The sequence below is a fragment of the Ranitomeya imitator genome, chromosome 4 (assembly GCF_032444005.1).
Source record: "Ranitomeya imitator isolate aRanImi1 chromosome 4, aRanImi1.pri, whole genome shotgun sequence".
Classification (NCBI taxonomy): domain Eukaryota; kingdom Metazoa; phylum Chordata; class Amphibia; order Anura; family Dendrobatidae; genus Ranitomeya; species Ranitomeya imitator.
This window is the reverse complement of record NC_091285.1, coordinates 704,826,245-704,847,508: the sequence shown is the minus strand read 5'-3', so window position 1 is coordinate 704,847,508 and position 21,264 is coordinate 704,826,245. Positions and strand designations below refer to the sequence as shown.

Here is a 21,264-nt window from a genome sequence, read left to right as displayed (position 1 = left end):
TTACTTTGATGAAATTGATGCCATTTTATTGGTGTCTGCCACTAATTTTGAGAAATGTGAACAAACCTGGTTGGGTGTCCTTCTGCTGGTTTGGCTACAGTGAAAGATGTGTAGGCACTTATTACACTATTTCTACTCTCGTGAAATTGGTGCCACTTTGTTGATGTATGCCACTAATTTTTGGAAATGTGAACACTCCTGGTTGGGTGTCCATCTTCTAGGTTGGTTGTAGAGGAAGACACGTCGCTCCCCATTATAGTATTTTGACTTTGGTAAAATTGATGCCACTTTGGTTGTGTCTACTATTATACTATTTCTACTGTGAGGAATTTGATGCCATTGTGGTTGTGTCTGCTACTAATTGTTTGAAATGTGAACACTCCTGATTGGGGCTCTCCATCTGCTGAGTTGACTGTATTGTAATAGGTGTCGGTCCCTATTATACTATTTCTACTGTGGTAAAATTTATGTCACTTTGTTGTTGTGTGCACTAATTTTTATAAATGTGTGATGTCTGTAGCAGTAGGAAGCAAGACTGGAAGGTCTTTACTTTCTGTGAGTCAGCTACCTGTTTTACTATCCTTAGATTTTTCTGACAATAGTAGTCTACGAAACTGATACTTGTGCCAGCTGAGTGTGGGTCAGCATGAAAACAGGTTGAGCTGTTGCATGTGGTATCAGGGTTCCCAGCACAGCAGGCCTACACCTATCCCTCACCCACTTCATCTTAATTTGAAGTTAAGGTACCGTCACACTTAGCGACGCTGCAGCGATACCGACAACGATCCGGATCGCTGCAGCTTCGCTGTTTGGTCGCTGGAGAGCTGTCACACAGACCGCTCTCCAGCGACCAACGATGCCGGTAACCAGGGTAAACATCGGGTAACTAAGCGCAGGGCCGCGCTTAGTAACCCGATGTTTACCCTGGTTACCATCCTAAAAGTAAAAAAAAACAAACACTACATACTTACCTACAGCCGTCTGTCCTCCAGCGCTGTGCTCTGCACTCCTCCTGTAGTGTCTGTGTGAGCACAGCGGCCGGAAAGCAGAGCGGTGACGTCACCGCTCTGCTTTCCGGCTGACTGACGCTCACAGCCAGTACAGGAGGAGTGCAGAGCACAGCGCTGGAGGACAGACGGCTGTTTGTAAGTATGTAGTGTTTGTTTTTTTTTACTTTTAGGATGGTAACCAGGGTAAACATCGGGTTACTAAGCGCGGCCCTGCGCTTAGTTACCCGATGTTTACCCTGGTTTCCAGTGAAGACATCGCTGAATCGGTGTCACACACGCCGATTCAGCGATGTCTGCGGGGAGATCCAGCGACCAAATAAAGTTCTGGACTTTCTTCCCCGACCAGCGACAGCACAGCAGGGGCCTGATCGCTGCTGCCTGTCACACTGGACGATATCGCTAGCGAGGACGCTGCAACGTCACGGATCGCTAGCGATATCGTCTAGTGTGATGGTACCTTTAATGCTGTCCCAGACCTGAAACCTCATGCCTGGCTAATTGCTGCTGTGCCATTTGTGTGGGTGAATTGAGGTCCCTTTTGTGCTGACTGTCCTTCATTTGATTTTTTGACAGCTTTTGAGCCCGTCTGAAGGAGTTGTGTATGCATTTGTTTTTGCCTCCCTTTGAGCTGAATGGCGTTCGGCTACGTTCTACGCATATTCGCCAAATAAATTGTTGAATAAAGCAAATTCGGTGATTGTAATGCGAACATTAAAATATTTGCTCATCTCTAGTCAGGAACCCTTTTCTGACCATGTAGCGCTGTGTGCAAGCTACGGAGGCCTGTATAATGCTGGGAGCATGATCTCAGAGGTTTCAAGGAGTATAACACTAACAGGTATAATGCATTATTGTCAGGGTCATTGCAATGCATTATACCAGTGATCAAAGTAATAACTAGGGTTGAGCGACCTTTACTTCTATAGGATCGGGTCGGGTTTCACGAAACCCGACTTTTTCAAAAGTCGGGTCGAGTGAAATCGGCCGATCCTATAAAAAAGTCGGGGTCGGCCGAAACTCGAAACCCAATGCAGTACATTGGGTTTCCAATGGTTCCCAGGGTCTGAAGGAGCGGAAACTCTCCTTCAGGCCCTGCGATCCATATTTAAGTGTAAAATAAAGAATTAAAATAAAAAATATCGCTATACTTACCCTCTGACGCGCCCTGGTACTAACCGGGAACCTTCCTTCCTTCGAATAAGCGCTTCCAGGAGCTTGCGGTGACGTCGCGGTGATGTCGTGGCTTGTGATTGGTCGCACGGCCGCCCATGTGACCGCTCGCGCGACCAATCACAAGCCGCGATGTCACCGCAACGTCACGCAAGGTCCTGCAAGCGCTGATTCTTAGGAAGGAAGGCTGCCGGAAAGAAGCAGGGCGCATCCGAGGGTGAGTATATTCCTATTAGGTATATACTCACCTTCGGACGCGCCCTGCTTCTTTCCGGCAGCCTTCCTTCCTAAGAATCAGCGCTTGCGGGACCTTGCGTGACGTCGCGGCTTGTGATTGGTCGCGCGAGCGGTCACATGGGCGGCCGCGCGACCAATCACAAGCCGTGACGTCACTGCGACGTCACCGCAAGGTCCTGGAAGCGCTGATTCGAAGGAAGGAAGGTTCCCGGTTAGTACCAGGGCGCGTCAGAGGGTAAGTATAGCGATATTTTTTATTTTAATTATTTATTTTACATTAAATATGGATTCCGATACCGATTTCCGATATTGCAAACATATCGGAAATCAGGATCGGAATTCCGATACCACATTCAGAAGATCGCCGACTTCATTGCCGACCCCACACAGGGGTCGGGTCGGGTTTCATGAAACCCGACTTTGCCAAAAGTTGGCGACTTCTGAAAGTGGCCGACCTGTTTCGCTCAACCCTAGTAATAACATTTTAAATCCCATAGAGGGACTAAGTAAAATTACAAAACAAAAGTAAAAAGAAAAAATGTAATTTTTTTACAATCACAAGATAATAAAAAAAATATTTTTGTTTTATTTGCACTCATAAATACTCAACCTTATGTAAAGCCAAAAATAAACAAAAATAGTACACATATTTAGAATTGCCCTGTCTAGAATCACCTGATGTATGAAACTATTACATCTGTTAATCCCATCAATGAACACAATCAAAAAAGTGGCAAAAAAATGCTTCTTTATCGCACCACCAAAAAAAGGAAAATATAAATAAAATGGTATACTGTATCACCAAAAGCACAAGCTGAGAATAATGTGTGACTGCTACAATGTCCTGGGCACTACAACATACTAGGCAATTTTCACTCAGCTACATCCACTACTGCTTGTTTCTGGTAAATGCACTTGGAGTCAAAATCATCACTACATCAGTAGATAAATTCACAGAGGGGTGTAATTTTTAAAATGGATCACCTGAGTGGGGATTCTGCTCTGCTGGCACCTAAGGGCTCTGTATATGGAGTCCACAAAATATTCTAAGAAAATAGTTCTCTAAAAAGTAAATATATCTCCGTCCATCTGGAGTCTCGCAATTTTATGTGGTAAAAATGTAATTTTTTTTCTTTATTGACAAATGGAATAAAAAATTTTGACACACGTGTGGTTTACTATGTAAAATGGGGTCAGCTATGGTGGAATTCTTCTGTTCTTTCACTTCAAGGGCTCCCAAAGTGGATCATGGCACCAGCAAACCAATAACAGCAAAATCTACACTATAATATGTTTCTTCTTTCTCTGCTGAGCTTTTCACTGTGTCTAAAAAATATTTTCAAAATACATGTAGGGTATTCTGACACTCAGTAGAAATTACACAACAAACTGAGAGGTCCATTCTACTTATTAGCCCTCAAAAAAATAAAAAATAAAAACTTGGGGCTAAAACAACATTTTAGTGGTAAGAATTTAATTAATACATCTTTACTAGGGTTGAGCGACCTTTACTTTTATAGGATCGGGTCGGGTTTCACGAAACCCGACTTTTTCAAAAGTCGGGTCGAGTGAAATTGGCCGATCCTATAAAAAAGTCGGGATCGGGGTCGGCCGAAACTCGAAACCCAATGCAGTGCATTGGGTTTCCAATGGTTCCCAGGGTCTGAAGGAGCGGAAACTCTACTTCAGGCCCTGCGATCCATATTTAAGTGTAAAATAAAGAATAAAAATAAAAAATATCGCAATACTTACCCTCTGACGCGCCCTGGTACTAACCGGGAACCTTTCTTTCTTCGAATCAGCGCTTTCAGGACCTTCGGTGACGTCGCGGTGACCAATCACAAGCTGCGACGTCACCGCGACGTCACCGAAGGTCCTTTCTAAGAAGCAGCGCTTCCAGGACCTTCGGTGACGTCGCGGTGACGTCGCGGCTTGTGATTGGTCGCGCGACCGCCCATGTGACCGCCGCGCGACCAATCACAAGCCGCGACGTCACAGAAGGTCCTGAAAGCGCTGATTCAAAGAAAGGAAGGTTCCCGGTTAGTACCAGGGCACGTCAGAGGGTAAGTATTGCAATATTTTTTATTTTTATTCTTTATTTTACACTTAAATCTGAATTCCGATACCAATTCCCGATATCTTAAACATATCGGGAATCGGTATCGGAATTCCGATTCCAGATTCAGAAGATCGCCGACTTCATGGCCGACCCCACACTGGGGTCGGGTCGGGTTTCATGAAAACCCGACCTTGCCAAAAGTCGGCGACTTCTGAATATTTTCGACCCGTTTCGCTCAACCCTAATCTTTACTGCACAATGGTATAAAATTCTTTGAGACACATATGTATTACCAACATGCTAACTGCACCCCTTCATTTATTCACTGGGTGTAGTATTGTATATGATGTCACTTATGGAATGGTTCTGCTGATCCGGCACCTTGAGCTCTGCCAATGTGACAAGCACCCTTAAACCATTCTAGCAAAATCTAAACTCCATTACGTCGCTCCTTTCCGTCTGAGATACAGTGGATACGGAAAGTATTCAGACCCCTTTACATTTTTCACTGTTTGTATCATTGCAGCAATTTTGTAAATTCCAAAAAAGTTCATTTTTCACATTAATGTTGTCAGGGATCCCTGGGAGGATATCTTTATCATCCCCACTGCTCACACTAATATGTCATGAATCAAAGTTGTTTGGTTGCCCCAGCTCTTCCTGAAGGGGATTTATCTATATCCCACTTCCCAGTTCTGGTTTGCAACTTGCAGCTCTCTGGCGTCCCCATTACTCTCAGGTCAGACAGGGTACTGCACCTAGGATAATTAGTCGCCAGAAAGGCTGCCTTACTTTGTACTGTCTAATGGGCACACTGCAGCTAGGGCGATAGAACTACTCCCACTCAGATGGGAACAATAATTATCAATGCCGTTATTCACTAGCAGGTTTCCCAAACTCACAGGACAAATCCACTGCCACCAGCTCTGATTCCTTAATTAATAAGGGGTCCGGAGCCAACCCAAATTAGTAGCGTAAATGATGTGACAGTACGTTATAGAGCAAGGAGAAACAAAGCTAGTAATTTTATATATTTTACTCCAAAAAGGTAGGCAGTGTTTACAAATGTATGAAAAGATATTATAAAAGTAGACAAGTATCGCATGTACAAACAATAAAAAAGTGATTAAAGTTGAAAACAAACACTTACAGTTCTCTCATATCATTTCAGATCATGGCAAACCATGTGGCTCAGGGGAAGGGTGACATATATCCAAGTGCATGACAGACTCTAAGCTAGACCTGTTAGAAAAGACTAGTGAAGACTGATGTCTCACTCACTTATCTCCGTGCCCAAAACCAAGGCACTCCCCCTGTGGTGACCTCACTCAGAGGCTGAATACTCCCCTTTCATAGAGTTATGACAAGGCATTTCTATTCATAAGTCGCTGCTTGAACCTCGCAGAAGAGTGACACAATGATCATGATGCCCACAACGTCATGGGGGTTCCTTTAAGCATAAACACAGAGTAGATATATGACCCGCCTATAGAGAAATCTGTTCCTTGCATTCCATTGGGTGTAGACCCTAGCGATTTCAGTGAGTTGCAGATCTCTCGGTAGACATCCAGAATATGTAACTTGGACACCTACTTGGGGTGAAATTATTCCATCTTGAATTACTCTCTGATACACAAAGGAGCACATGGTTTCAGACATGGACATGTTTTCCCAGCTAAAAGTCATAAAACTCCTCAGTGAACCTTGCTGGTATGCTTGTCTCTCATTACAGCTATATAGCAGGGGGAAGGGAGGGGGAAAGGTGCAATCGCACACAGGCACATACAGGCAGAGGAAACTGCAGCTGACAGCTCTGTATGTGTAATTGAAGTAATAAGAAATTCTTCCTATTTCCTAACACCTCCCCCTTTTGGACTGCGCGAAGGAAGCAGAACTTCTCGGTACTCCTCCATGCGCACCTCGGCAGGTTTGCCCTGGCAGGACAACCCATCTGCATTGACATGCTCGCTGCCCTTTTAGAGTATCACTGTAAAGTTGTACTGTTGGAGGGCAAGGCTCCAGCGTAGCAACCTTCCATTGGTTCCACACATGGCTTGTAGCCAGCGCAGATTGTTGTGATTGGTCACTACAGTGAAGGTGCGACCATACAGGTAGGTCTGCAAACGTTGCAGGGCCCAGACCATGGCCAGGCACTCCTTCTCAATGGTTAAATAGGCCACTTCCCTCGGCAGAAGTGTCCGGCTCAGGTACAACATGGGGTGCTCTTGGTTCCCTGAGTCGACCTGGCTGAGCACAACACCGAGGCCAAACTCACTGGCGTCAGTCTACACCAGGAAGGGTCGATTGCTGTGGACTGCTGTTAACACGGGAGAGTTGCACAGGGCTGTTTTCAAAGCATGGAAGGCCACCTCACAGGCGTCTGTCCAGTAGACTGTTTGGGGTAGTCTCTTCTTGGTGAGGTCCATCAAGGGTTTTACCAGGCTACTATAGAATTGTACAAAGTGCTTATAGTACCCTGCAGTGCCCAGGAAGAACATCACCTGCTTCTTGGCCCAGGGAGTGGGCCAGGATGCAATCGCATCCACTTTCCCAGGCTCTGGCCTCATGGAGTTTCTGCCTACCTGGTGCCCCAGGTAGTGGACCTATCTCATGCCCATTTGGCACTTTCCCGGCTTGATGGCCAGACCTGCTTAGTGAATTCACCTTAGCACCTCCAAGGATGCTGCAAGTGTTCATCCCAGGAGGAACTGAAGATGGTAATGTCATCCACGTACGCCACCGTGTACTTCTCCAGTCTCTTAAGCAGGTGCTTAACCATTCTCTGGAAAGTGACAGGGGCATTCTTCATGCCGAAGGACATGAAAGTGGACTTGTACAGTCCAAAGGGTGTGATAAAGGTCAACTTTTCCTGCGCCTCGGGGCTCAGGGGAATCTGCCAGTATCCCCAACTCAGATCCATTATGGACTGATATTTGGCCCCAGCTAACCGCTCAAGCAGCTCCTTGATGAGCGGCATTGAGTACACGTCAGAGGCTGTGATGGCGTTGAGACCACTGTAGTCCATGCAGAACCAGGTGGTCCGCTCCTTCTTTGGCATGAGAACTACAGGTGAAATCCATGAGGTTTTTGATTGTTGAATCACACCCAGCTGTAACATCTGGTCATCGGGCAGGCTGCCGACCAGTTGGATGTAGGCTTCACATTCGTGATGAGCCTTCATCACATTGACGTGAAAGGCCTTTCGCCTTCCACGAGCGTGGTCAAGCATGACTGGTTTGAGCTGTTGGTGGATGACGTACAGGTGTTTCCAGGCTGCATGAAGCTTATCCTTTGGTACAAGGAACAGCACCCACAACGTTTGACCCACCTGGTAGATCCGCTCCGGACATGCTGGTCGTACATGAGCTTGCGTCATGTTGTCAAGCACCAACTGCGTCAAGGTCTGCATTTTGTCATGGAAGCGCATTACATAATACACTATGGACACTTCAGAAGGGTTAGGTTCCTCTTCCCAGGATTCCCTTACCAACCCAAGGCGTCCCTGGACTCGCCTGCCATACTGGAGCTCGAAGGGGAGAACCTCATCGAGGCCTGCGAAACCTCTCGGTAAGCAAATAACAGGTGTGGGAGGTACCGCTCCCAGTCACATTCTTGGCTCTCAACCAGCATGCATAGCATCTATTTGAGGGCACCTTTGAAATGCTCACACAAGCCATTGGTCTGTTGGTGATAGGCACTCTGTACCAGACGCTTCACCAGCATTCTCTTACAGAGAGCCTCCATTAGGCGAGACATGAATTGGGTCCCTCGATCAGTAAGCATCTCCCTGGGAAATCCTACCCGTGAAAAGATGGCCAACAGTGCATCAGCCGCCTTATCCGCCCTGGTTGAGGACAGAGGCACTGTCTCTAGGTACTGGGTAGTGTAGTCTACCACAGTGAGGACGCATTGTTATTAAGAGTTGCTGGGAGTGGGGACGGCCAATGGGCCCACAATATCCACAACGATCCTCTGGAAAGGCTCCTCTATCCTTGGCAAAGGGATCAGCGGAGCCTTAAGAGCAGGCCCTCCTTTCCCCACTCTTTGGCAGGTAATACAGGAGCAGCAGTGGTTTGTCACATCTGTCCCCATCTTGGGCCAATAGAAGTGTTGAGACAGCCGGGCCTTAATTTTGCTGATCCCCAAGTGTCCAGTGAGTGGAATCTCATGGGCCATCCCCAACAACTCACCTCTGAATTGGTACAGGATGACCAGCTGCCTTTCCCTACACCACTGCTTTTGGGATTGACCGGGTACTGTCTCTCGGTACAACCTCCCTCGTTCCCAGAACACCCTCTCCTTATCAGTCATGGAGATGGGCGTCTCAGCAAAGTGTCTCAAATTCTCCAGGCTCACATCTGCGTGCAGAGCAGCCTGGAACCCCTGGCTAGGTGCAGCCAGAAGCGACGTAAGGGTCCCTTCCCCACGTGAACCCTCTGGGACCTGCTCTGGGTTCATCTCTGGTTCAGTCACCCCTGGGACTGAGGAAGGTCCAGAAGGCAGAATGTTATCTGCATTCCGGGCACTCTGACTGCAAGTGACAGCAGCTACGTAGGCCATCTTCACGGGGATTTCCACAGACCCATCAGTCGGTAGAGGGATGATCAGATGTGGGGAGCGTCCCCCCCTAGCTGTAGCACAGAATCTCCACTCAGATCAGAAAGCAAGACAGGCTGCATGCCGCGGCCGACAGACGCCACTGAACGGTAGCAGAATAAGGAGGGGGTGAGGTCTGGGTGATGTCACTCAGAACTGGAAGCTTCCGAAAAATTCCCACGCTACAGTTCATATGAGTTTATGCCACCAGGGGGTGCAGCTTCTGTGATGGCACCGCAATTCAGCGAACCTGCTTTCCATTTATTCCCCAGTTTTTACATCCAGGGGTGGCTGCATTAGCAGGCTCCTGGTTATACATTTATTTAACCCCTTCAGATGAATTTACTTCGTGGGACAAGACTGTACGGCAGACAGGTATGGGATATTGTTGCTTTAATAATAATAATTTTTATTTATATAGCGCCAACATATTCCGCAGCACTTTACAATTAAGCGGGAACATGTACAGACAATAAATTCAGTAAAAGTTAAGACAATTTAAAAATTTAAACAGTAACATTGGGGGTGAGGTCCCTGCTCGCAAGCTTATAATCTACAAGGAAATGGGGGGACACAATAGGTGAAAAGTGCTTGTTATTTCAGGTCTGGCAATTATAATTACTAGGGATTTTCATATAAAGCTGCATGATCCGGTCATCAGCCCGTGTGTTTAAGTGCAATAGTCAAGTATCAAGTGCAGTTATCATGTGCATGGAGGGTGTGGAGACAGATGAATAGTAGGGTGCAGATTCACATGCAGATAATATTTGGTAGTAGGGAACAGGACAAAGTTAGTTTGCTGAGCAGTTGATGTGGTAGGCTTGTTTGAAGAGATGTGTTTTTAAAGCGCGCTTGAATAGGTCGGGGCTAGGTATCAGTCTGATCGTCTGGGGAAGTGCATTCCAGAGAGCTGGCGCAGCACGAGAGAAGTCTTGGAGATGGAGGTGCAAGGTTCGGATTACGGGGGATGTTAGTCTTAGGTCATTTGTAGAACGGAGGGCACGTGTAGGGCGATAGACGGAGATGAGAGAGGAGATATAAGGCGGTGCAGAACTGTGGAGAGCTTTGTGGGTGAGAGAGATAAGTTTATACTGGACCCTGTAGCGAATGGGTAGCCAGTATAATGACTGTTACAAGATGGAGGCATCGGTGAAGCGGCTGGACAGAAATATGACCCTGACTGCCGCATTCAAGATGGATTGGAGAGGAGAAAGTTTGCAAAGAGGGAGACCGATCAGAAGAGAGTTGCAGTAGTCCAGGCGAGAATGAATAAGAGCGACAGTAAGAGTCTTAGCAGTTTCAAAGGTGAGAAAAGGTCAGATTCTGGAGATGTTTTCAAGATGCAGGTGACAGGAGCGAGTGAGTGATTGGATATAGGGAGTAAAGGAAAGTTCGGTGTCGAATATGACCCCAAGACAGCGGACATGCTGCTTGGGAGTTATGGTTTAACCCTCCAGGGTAATTTTGATGTTGGGTAGAGTGAGGTTAGTAGAAGGGAGAAACACAAGTAGTTCAGTTTTGGAGAGATTTAGTTTCAGATAGAGGGAGGACATGATGTTAGAGACAAGCAGACAGACAATCCTTGGTATTTTGAATTAAGGTAGGAGTGATGTCGGGGGAAGAAATGTATAATTGGGTGTCATCAGCATAGAGATGGTACTGGAACCCAAATCTGCTGATTGTTTGTCCAATAGGGGCAGTGTATAGAGAGAAAAGGAGGGGGCCCAGGACTTAGCCCTGTGGAACCCCGATAGTAAGGGGACGAGGAGAGGAAGAGGAGCCTGCAAAAGATACAGTGAAATAGCGGTCAGAGAGGTAGGAGGAGAACCAGGAGAGGGCTGTGTCCTTAAGGCCTATGGAGCGGAGCATAGTGAGAAGGAGCTGGTGATCCACAGTGTCAAATGCGGCAGAGAGATCCAGGAGAATCAGCAGAGAGCAATGACCTTTGGATTTAGCTGTTATTAGATCATTAGAGACTTTAGTGAGGGCAGTTTCAGTGGAGTGTAAAGAGCAGAAACCAGATTGCATGGGGTCAAGAAGAGAGTTATCCGAGAGATAGTGGGTTAGATGGGAGTGGACCAAGCGTTCCAGGAGTTTAGAGATGAAGGAAAGGTTAGAGACAGGTTTATAGTTAGCAGTGCAGTTCTGGTCCAGGGATGGCTTTTTAAGTAAATGGGTAATGATGGCATGTTTAAATGAGGAGGGAAAGATACCTGAAGAAAGAGAGAGGTTAAATATTTTAGTCAGGTGAGTGGTGACCACTGGTGAGAGAGACTGCAGGAGGGGCGAAGGAATGGGGTCACTATTGCAGGTTGTAGGCCAAGCAGAAGCGAGGAGCTTGGAAACTTCTTCTGAAACAGGCTCAAAGATGTCAAATGAGCTTGAAGTGCGGCAGGGAAGGGGATCCAGGCACTGAGGAGATTGGGCTGAGATATCCTGATGGATGTGGTTGATTTTTTTCTAGGAAATAAGTGGCCAGATCCTCACCACTGAGGTACATTATGGGCGCCTGTACTTTAGGTTTCAGGAGCGAGTTTAAGGTTTCAAAAAGTTGTTTTGGGTTGTTGGATAGTGAGGTGATGAGGGTGGTGAAGTAGGATTGTTTGGCCAGAGAAAGGGCAGAGTTATAGGTTTTGAGCATGAACTTATAGTGTATGAAGTCTTTTGCTAAGAGAGATTTTCTCCACTGCCGCTCTGCACACCTTGAGCAACGCTGAAGAAAGCGTGTTTGCATAGTGTGCCAGGGCTGCCGTTGTCTGTGTCGGGTCTTTCTGCATGTAGAAGGTGCTGCTTCATCCAGGGCATTCTTCAGTGTAATATTGAAGTGTGACAATGCTAAGTCTGGACAGGAGAGGGAGGAGATGGGGGCTAAAGATGTGTGGAGGTTGTCCATAAGCTGCTGGGTATTAATGGTACGTGTATTCCGATAAGTGTGGTAAGTGGGGATGTCCTGGGTGAGGAGACAATTCTTGACAGAGAAGGAAAGAAGGTTGTGGTATGAGAGCGGGAGAGTGGAGTTAGTAAAGTCATGCAGCGATCCGGGACGGGAGAAAACCAGGTCCAGAGTATTCCTGTCCTCATGCGTAGGAGAATTAGTAAACTGCAAGAGATTGAATGAAGAAGTTAGAGAGAGAAGATGAGAGGCAGATTGGGAGAGGGAATCATTGATGGGGATGTTAAAGTCTCCCATGATGAGGTTGGGGATGTCACAGGATAGAAAGTGAGTAAACCAGGTGGCAAAGTGGTCTAGAAACAGGCGGGAGGAGCCTGGAGGGCGATAAACAACTGCCACCCACAAGGAGAAGGGCTTAAAGAGTCTGATGGCATGGATTTCAAAAGGAAGGAAATGTAAATGAGGGAACCGGGGGGGATGACCTGGAAAGCACATTGTGATGAAAGGAGTAAACCAACACCTCCACCCTGTCTGTTCTCAGGTCTGGTGGTATGTGAAAATTTCAGCCCACCAAAAGAGAGAGCGGCAGCGGTGGTGGTGTCTGAATGCTGAATCCAGGTTTCTGTAATAGCCAGAAGGTTAAGGGAATTAGAGAGGAAAAGATTGTGAATGTAAGTTAGTTTGTTACACACAGACCGTGCATTCCAGAGAGCACAGTGGAAAGCAATAGGAGAAGGCGTGCACTGAGTGTTAATAAGATTAGCAGGGTTTCTATATGTAGCTGGAGGAGAGTAATGTATGCTGGTGGTGGGAGGTCCAGGGTTTGGGGAGATGTCACCTGCAACTAGTAGAAGGAGAAAAAACAGAAAGAGCAGGTGGTGGGATGATTTGTATGAATGTTTTGAGTGCTGCATGGCGGTAGTGGCTGGTTTGGAGTGGGTAAGAAATGTCAGTAGAGCCTCAGAGTTATACATGGATGAGGGGAGAAGGGAGGGGTAGATATAGAGAGAGTGACCAGAATGTGTTAAAGGGCGGGCGAGTTGTGAGAAAGCAGAAGTTAAAACAAATAAGAAGCAGATTGATATGATCAATGCATAATGTAGTATGACTGACCAAGAAGCATGATTGTTTGAAAAACTTATGCACCTTACCTGTCTTCTGCCCTGTCCAACTGCCACTGTATAACTGCCATGCACTTTGTACCGTTGCACTTAATATCTGTGGCACACGCGAACCCGCACGCTTCCTATCCCAGCCAGACTAAATATATATGAAATGAAATGACTGCTAGTTCAAGGAACCAAGTGGCCACAATCAACAATTAACCAATTAGCATAAGGCCCTAGCAGGTGTTACTATGCAGGGTAACCAACCAATGCTGAACAAGGCCATAAAACAGTGGGAAAGATGAAGAAAGAAAAAAAAATAGCTTTGAACACTTTAAATCAGAAACCAAAAACAGAGGGGAAAAAAAAGCAACACAGGAGTGATGGATTGAAATACTCTGAGCAAAGCTTGCTAGATATGAATCTGTTCACACTTGCAGTCAGCACACACATGGATGATGGATTGAAATACCTGTGTGAAGAAGAGAAGAGAGGAACATCAGCTTCAATGCCACTGTATAAGTGCCATGCACTTTATACCGTTGCACTTAATATCTGTTGCACACGCGAAACCGCACGTGTCCTATCCCAGCCAGACTAAATATATATGAAATATATGTTGCTTTTTTATTTTCCTTTTTTTTTCAGAAGACAAGGGTCGTCAGTTGGATTGAGAGTACAATAATGATATTAAACCCCAATGTGTTTATTTATTTAATTAAAATACTTTATTCATAATGTCTGTGTGTGTATATTAATACCTTATTACTATTGCATTAAAAATGGATAGGTGTCTTATTGACATCTATCCATTATTAACCAGGCTTAATGTCAACTTTCATTAGCAAGGTGACATTAACCCCTTATTTTCCCATATCCCAAAGCTACTTGGGAGTGGGAAGAGAGCGGCTAAGTGCCAGAATAGGCGCATCTTCCAGATGTGCCTTTTCTGGGGTGGCTGGGGGCAGATGTTTTTAGCCTGGGGGACAATGACATGATCCCTCTCCTGGCTATTAATATCTGCCCTCAGTCACTGGCTTTCCCACTCTGGTTGAGAAAATTGCACGGGAGCTCACACCAGTTTTTCCGTGACTTAACCCATTATTTCAACACCTGGAGCTCCCAAATTTTGCACACACACTACTAACATTATTAGTGAGGAATATGTAAAAATCTAATGGATATGAAATGGTTTACTGTATGTAAACCATGTCTCATATCCTGTCGTGTTTGATAAGGAGATAGCAAAAGCCGACAATTGAATTACCGGCTTTTATGCTATCTAGCGCTGTATTAAATATAAATATAAATACTGTATATATATGTTTTCACGAATATTTAAGCCCATGGATCCATTATATGTCCATTTTGCAAGCTGGCGAGAAAATTTTGCCGTATGGATGCCATACGCATGCCATACGGATGACACACGGATACTTTTTTGAGAAAACATTGCATTTTCGCATTGAGTAAGGATCACTGTTAAGGAACTTATCTCGGCCGTAAAAAACAGACCGTATTTTTATGCGTTAGGTTTGACCCCGGCCTTACTCATCAGCACCCATTTCAGTATCAGACATTGCTCTTTGTCTATTTCTGTTTTTTTATGTTTTAATGATTTAGCTGACAGACTCTGGCACAGTATCTGTCCAGACACCAGCAGCTTAAAGGGACACTGTCACCTGAATTTGAAGGGAACAATCTTCAGCCATGGAGGCGGGGTTTTTGGGTGTTTGATTCACCCTTTCCTTACCCGCTGGCTGCATGCTGGCTGCAATATTGGATTGAAGTTCCTTCTCTGTCCTCCATAGAACACGCCTGCGCAAGGCAAGATTGCCTTGTGCAGGCATGTACTACGGAGGACAGAGAATGAACTTCAATCCAATATTGCAGCCAGCATGCAGCCAGCGGGTAAGGAAAGGGTGAATCAAACACCCAAAAACCCCGCCTCCATGGCTGAAGATTGTTCCCTCCAAATTCAGGTGACAGTGTCCCTTTAAAGGGACTCTGTCACCTCGAATTGGCAGGATATTTAAATGACTTTTTACCTGTCCGATGGTCGGCGTTTCATCTTCATTTCTCCACCCCGTCCATCCCTGCTGTCTGCAATATGTTAGTGAATTAGAGTACTTGTGCTCCATAGTTGGTGCGTGCACAATGCAATCTTTGGTTGCGCACGCGCAGTATGCTTTGCCCAACTGCGGGCAAAGCCAAAAAGCATTACTGTGCATGCGCACTATGTCCCGCAAGTATTTAGCTGTATTGAGGGGCATAGTGCGCGGGTACATGCGCAGCAATGCTTTTCGGCTTTGCCCGCAGTTGGGCAAAGCATACTACGCGTGCGCGAACAAAGATTGCATTGTGCACGCGTGGATCACAAGTACTCTAATTCACTAACATATTGCGGACAACAGGGACGGACGGGGTGGAGAAATGAAGATGAAACGCCGCCCATCAGACAGGTAAAAAGTCATTTAAATATCCCGCCAATTTGAGGTGACAGAGTCCCTTTAAGCTTCTATTTTCTCCTTCGCTTTCTCCTGGAGCGGCAGTGTATTTTTGAATTCTCTTATTTATTTTGATATTTCTCTGTTGTACACTGGAGAATTATGAGATAATAGCAGACCTATAACTCTGGAGACTTTTTACTTGGCTTCTTGCCTTCATGTTACTTATAAATATCCGAAGATAGCACTTTATATTCCTGTGTCTGGTAACCACACTAAACTGACTATGCTGCTTTCTAATATTGTCATTATTCACTCCAGGGACTCGACTGAAAACAGAATTGAAGGGAAAAGCAGAAAACAGCAACATGAAAATAATATCTAATGTGCGAATAATTCTAAGTACTTTAAGTCTTAAATTAGTAATTGTGTTTCTTCTTTTCCTTTGATTTTTTTCTTAAATTAATCATTTTATCTGAAAATATGAAATTATGATCATTGATATTTAGTATGCAACTGGTATTGAATGCTATTTGTAAGTTTAGGCTAGTCTTGTAATTTTTGGAGCAAAAATATCAGAAAATCATTTTAGCAAAAGTAAAATTTATACCATGTATTATATCACCTGTTTTATAAAAATAAATCACCTTGTTATAGACGTCTTTTTATTAATAGAAATAATATTTAAAAAAATATTTAGAACTTGTTGGAAGGTATGATTAGATTCTTCAAATAAGAAGGAAAATCTCATTGAGCCAAATCATTACTACTAATCATAAGAAGAAATATGCAGTGACCATGCCTGGCTTTTGTAAAATGCTAACCAGTATTATTATTGCTTCTACCATATGTTCTACCACAGGAGAACAATCTGACTGCAGTCACTGAGTTTTTGCTTCTAGGATTTCAAGCAAGCAAATGTTTAAGAATTTTCCTGTTCTTTTTTTTCTTCGTTATTTACTGTGGGACAATATGTGGGAATCTCCTGATCATCGCCCTGGTGTCCACCAGCAAGAACCTCCACACGCCAATGTACTTCTTCATCTCACAACTGTCCATAGGTGACATCTTATTAACAAGTGTTATTGTCCCCAATATGCTCCAAATTCTTCTCAATAATGGGGGGATCATTCCTTTTATTGACTGTATCACTCAGCTTTATTTTTTCGGAGTCGCAGAAGCATTTGATTGCCTTATCCTTGCTCTCATGTCTTATGACAGATATGTTGCCATCTGTAACCCTCTTCATTACCCCTCCATCATGACAAATACCTCATGTATGATACTGACCATCTTATGTTGGATGGTTGGATTTTCTCTTAATTTAATTTCCAATATATCTACAGCAAAACTAAACTTTTGCGGTTCAAATATCATTGACCATTTATTTTGTGATCCTCTTCCCTTACTAGAACTTGCCAGTTCGGACACGTTCCATGTTCACTTGGTGATTTTTTTAATAGGCATTCCTTGTGTCTTTATTCCAACTGCAATCATAGTAGTGTCTTATACTTATATAGTTGTAACAGTCTTAAGGATCCCATCCGGTAGTGGCAGAAAGAAAGCCTTCTCCACCTGTAGCTCCCACCTCACTGTGGTCTCCATATTCTATGGGACTCTGTTCAGTGTTTATGTCGTCCCAGCAAAACAACAATCTTCATCCATGACTAAAATCCTATCCTTGTTATATACTGTGTTTACTCCTTTGTTCAATCCTATCATTTACAGTCTAAAAAATAAAGACATTAGGAAAGCTGTACAAGAGACATTTCATAATTTGGTGATCTAATACATTTAAAATAAATTTAGTAGAGTGGGCCACAAAGGGTTGTAGGGGATCCAACACATGTGAGTAAATAAAATCAATAAGTATTCCAAAATTGCTAAAAGCATCTTTATGTATATTTCATTAAAAAATATTGTTAAGACTAAGAACTCACGAGTTCAAAGGCTCAAAATGCATAATAACTCTCATGCTTTGTATATTTTTTACCTAAACTTTTTATGGTACAAACACTGATAAAGATAAGTGATGAGCGAGCGTGCTCGTCACTAGGGTTGAGCGACTTTTACTTTTTTAGGGTCGAGTCGGGTTTCGTGAAACCCGACTATCTCAAAAGTCGAGTCGAGTGAAATCGGCCGATTATCGCGAAAAGTCGGGGATCGACCGAAACACGAAACCCAATGCAAAGTCAATGGGAAATCTCTCTCTCTCTCCGTCGCTGAACAGAAAAGCTGGTGTAGCACATTGCAAATCGCTACAGCGCGCAAGCGAGAAGATGGCGATAGGCGTGCACGCCCCTAAGACCTATGTCATTACTCTGCCCACGCTCCTTCATTGGCTGAAAAAATGGCGCCAAACGCATCATATGAAATGCGACTTTGGCGTGAAGATCGCCGACCGCATGGCCGAACCCACACTAGGATCGGGTCGGGTTTCATGAAACCCGACTTTGCCAAAAGTCGGCGACTTTTGAATTTGTCCGATCCGTTTCGCTCAAGCCTACTCATCAATACTCATTACTCGCTCTAACATCAGTGTGCTAGGGATGCTATTTTCTCAGTGGGTATTTCTTCAATCCTCAAGCAGGCGCTAGAGTCTTCGTCCCCGCATGCTTGGAGCTTTTTAGACAGCCTATAAACATGTAGGGATTGCCTGTAAGTCACTGCAATGTCGCAGCCATCTTTATTGTGGCATTACCGTGATTGACTGGCGGCATAGTGTCATCAGGTCTATAGCAAACTCATGATGCCATGCTCGCCCCACTGTGCCCCAGAAAAGGGAAGCGTAGGGAGAGAAGCTGGTGAAAGAGGGACAGAATTGTAGCTGTGTTTAGCCAGGGATTTAATCACATTTTCAATTATGTCAAGTAAAACAACAGCCCTTCTTAAGGTGTATTATAATAAATAGTATTACTGCTGTTAGTAGCACGTAGGGAGAGTTTGTGCTGAGGGGATCCGGTAGGACACAAAAGGGTGAATTGAATGTTCTTTATACTGCAGCCTGAAACTCAGACCAAAACCCCTTCTCAGGGCTCATAATATTATTTTTGCTATTAATCCTGCAAATTGTTCTGAACAGAGAAATATCATGCACCATGTTTACTGCTGTAGTTGTGCATCGAAAGCATACTGCCAGACTTGATTGGATATCAATAGCATATATTGCTCCTGCAGTGTAAGCAGTCCATCTGAGGTGTGCAAAGTTTCTTGAAATAGTAATACTGCAATTTTTTCACTATTTACAGCATTTATCATGCTCCATTTGTGCCTTGAAACTGAAAAAAAAACTTTTATATTTATATTACAGCTTAAGAAGTTCATCTGAAGAGGGAAAATTTTCCTGCCGTTGTAATATTGCCATTTTTTTCAGCAATTTTTTTCAGCAGTGGAATTTTATACAGCATTTATTGTGCTCCAGTTGTGCCTCAAAACACGCAAAAAAACATGCTTGGTTAGAAATAGCATCAATATATTGATACTGCAGTCTATGGAGTACATCTGAGGTGGGCAAATTTTAATGCTATTGTAATACTGTAACAGTTTTTCAGCAATGATATATCATGCATAATTTAAAATGGGCAAGACTCGTGGTATGGGATGAGGAAGTGGAAGTGATTTTGATGGTGAGTGCAGAGGCCGAGGCCATGTGAAATGTGAAACTGTGACTTCCTCGGTAGGACAACAAACACACATCATAATGAATTAGGCTCCTGTCCCACTTTGTAGGGGGTGTGGAACACCACTTTTGAAGCCAGAGCAGTGTGTAGAGGTTGTTGGATGGATAGAAGAAAATGCTTCCAGTCACTTTGCTTGCACCACCCTGTCTTCCACACAGTCCAGTCTCAGTAGTCATGATTCTGGACCACATAATCCTCACCCTGATCCTTCCTCCCATCATGCTGAGTGCCAGCAGATAAGTGATCCCACACTTGGACTTTCCAAAGAGCAGTTCACATTTCCATTTATAGATTCTGGCTTCTCACCTTGCACGCTTCAAACAGGACAAAAGGAGATTGCATGTAGTGATACCCAAATATTTGAGCAGCCACGCTCACTAGAAGGCAGTGGTGGGAAAATGCAATAACTATCACAAGAGTTGGATGATGATAAGACACAATTGCCATCAAGTGGTGTTGCTACATCAGCAAGTGAGGAGAAGGGCCAGGGTGGGGAAGTGGACGTTGAAGTGGTGATTGATGAAGTCACTGACCCAACCTGTGAAGGTTGCATGCAGATCAAGAACAGTAGCGCACAGGGGTGAAGGATTTGTAGCACCACAACAGGCAGGAAGAGCCAGTGGAGTAGCCAGAGATACAAGGTGGGAAACTGTTCCTCAGAACATCAACACGGGTGAAGTTGCCAAGGAAAGGGCTAGGTGTTCTTGAATCTAATGCTTTTAAAAACAGTCCAGTTAACCCAAAAGAGGCTGTTTGCAATATCTGCCATGCCAGTATAAGCAGGGGCAGCACAATTACCAGCCTTACAAGCACCAGCCTGATCAGGCATATGCAAGCAAAGCACACTACTACATGGGCCAAAAGGCCAGGGTCCAGAAACAGTGTCTGTGGGTGACATGACTGCCTCTTCTACTGTTCTACAGGCATGCCAATCCCCTATCCATGATGTATTCAAAGATGCCTCCCACCACATGTCATTGCACACTTGCAACCACCATCAGCAACCACATCCATGTCTTGGCCCAGCGTAGCATTCAACTGTCCCTTACTCAGTCCTTAGAATGCAAGTGTAAATATGGAGCCACCCACCCACGAGTCACAATCCTAAATGGTAACATTTTCAGACTGCTTGCCCTGGAAATGCTGGCATTGGGGCTTGTGGAGATGAAAGCTTTCAGCAACTTTGATGGCTATCCCTAGGTAATCGGTCCCTAGACACCACTATTTCTCCCAGTGTGCCATATCTACATATTACACATGCATCTTACCCATAACATCAGTCGAGCCCTGACATCCCTGTTACTGGGGAGGTCCACTTAACTACAGACACCGGACAAGTACTTTTGTCCAGAGACACTAAATTTCCATGACAGCACATTGGGTGAACATTGTGGAACCTAGTCAGACCCTGGGATGGAAAAAATTTTCTACCAATACCGAGCATAGTAGACTTTGGTTCATACAGGATTACCCCCATGTTCTACAGCTGTTCCTGCATCAAATACTCCTCCGCACCTCCATCTCAGAAACATCAGCATCAGTTGCCAGCTGAAAGAACTGCAGCACTGCCTCAGCCAAGCGGCAACGAGCTCTGCTGAAGCTAATCTGTTTGGGTGACAAACCCCACACTGCTGTGGAGTTGTTGAAAGGTCTAACAGAGCAGACTGGTTTGTGGCTCTTGCGCCTGATCCTACAATCAAGCATCGTCATGTGTGACAATGTAACCTGGTGGCAGCTCTGAAGCTTGACAACCTCACACATGTACCATGCCTGACCCACGTGCTCAACTTAGTGGCCCAGCGGTTTCTTCAAACATACCCAGATCTACCTGAGCTATTCGTAAAAATATGCCGCATGTGTCCGCTTCCACAAGTCAGCTACAGCTGCCGCTGCCCTGGTGGCGCTACTGCAGTGTTTGCAACTTACAGCTCACCAAATGGTGTGTGACATCACTATGCATTGGAACTCAACATTACATATGTTGGCAAGGTTTTGTGAGCAGCAGAGGGCAATAGTTGAATGCCAGTTACACCATGCCAGTCGGTATTCCACTCAGACTCCGCACA

General features: G+C 44.9%; 1 protein-coding gene across 1 annotated transcript; it reads left to right on the top strand.

The window, feature by feature from the left end:
• Positions 1 to 8,230: 8,230 nt before the first annotated feature.
• On the top strand, positions 8,231 to 17,307 carry LOC138674812 (olfactory receptor 5G9-like). The gene is made up of 2 exons (XM_069762628.1): positions 8,231 to 8,356; positions 16,381 to 17,307. The coding sequence occupies exons 1-2, from the start codon at positions 8,231 to 8,233 to the stop codon at positions 17,305 to 17,307; spliced, it is 1,053 nt and encodes a 350-aa protein (XP_069618729.1).
• The last annotated feature ends 3,957 nt before the right edge of the window (positions 17,308 to 21,264 follow it).

What these genes read in the sequence shown, in the direction of transcription:
- LOC138674812 (XM_069762628.1), top strand. Translation starts at nt 8,231, where the DNA reads ATGAATTGGGTCCCTCGATCAGTAAGCATCTCCCTGGGAAATCCTACC. An exon ending in GCACTGTCTCTAGGTACTGG is followed by an intron (nt 8,357 to 16,380) that starts GTAGTGTAGTCT and finishes GTTCTACCACAG; the next exon opens with GAGAACAATCTGACTGCAGT.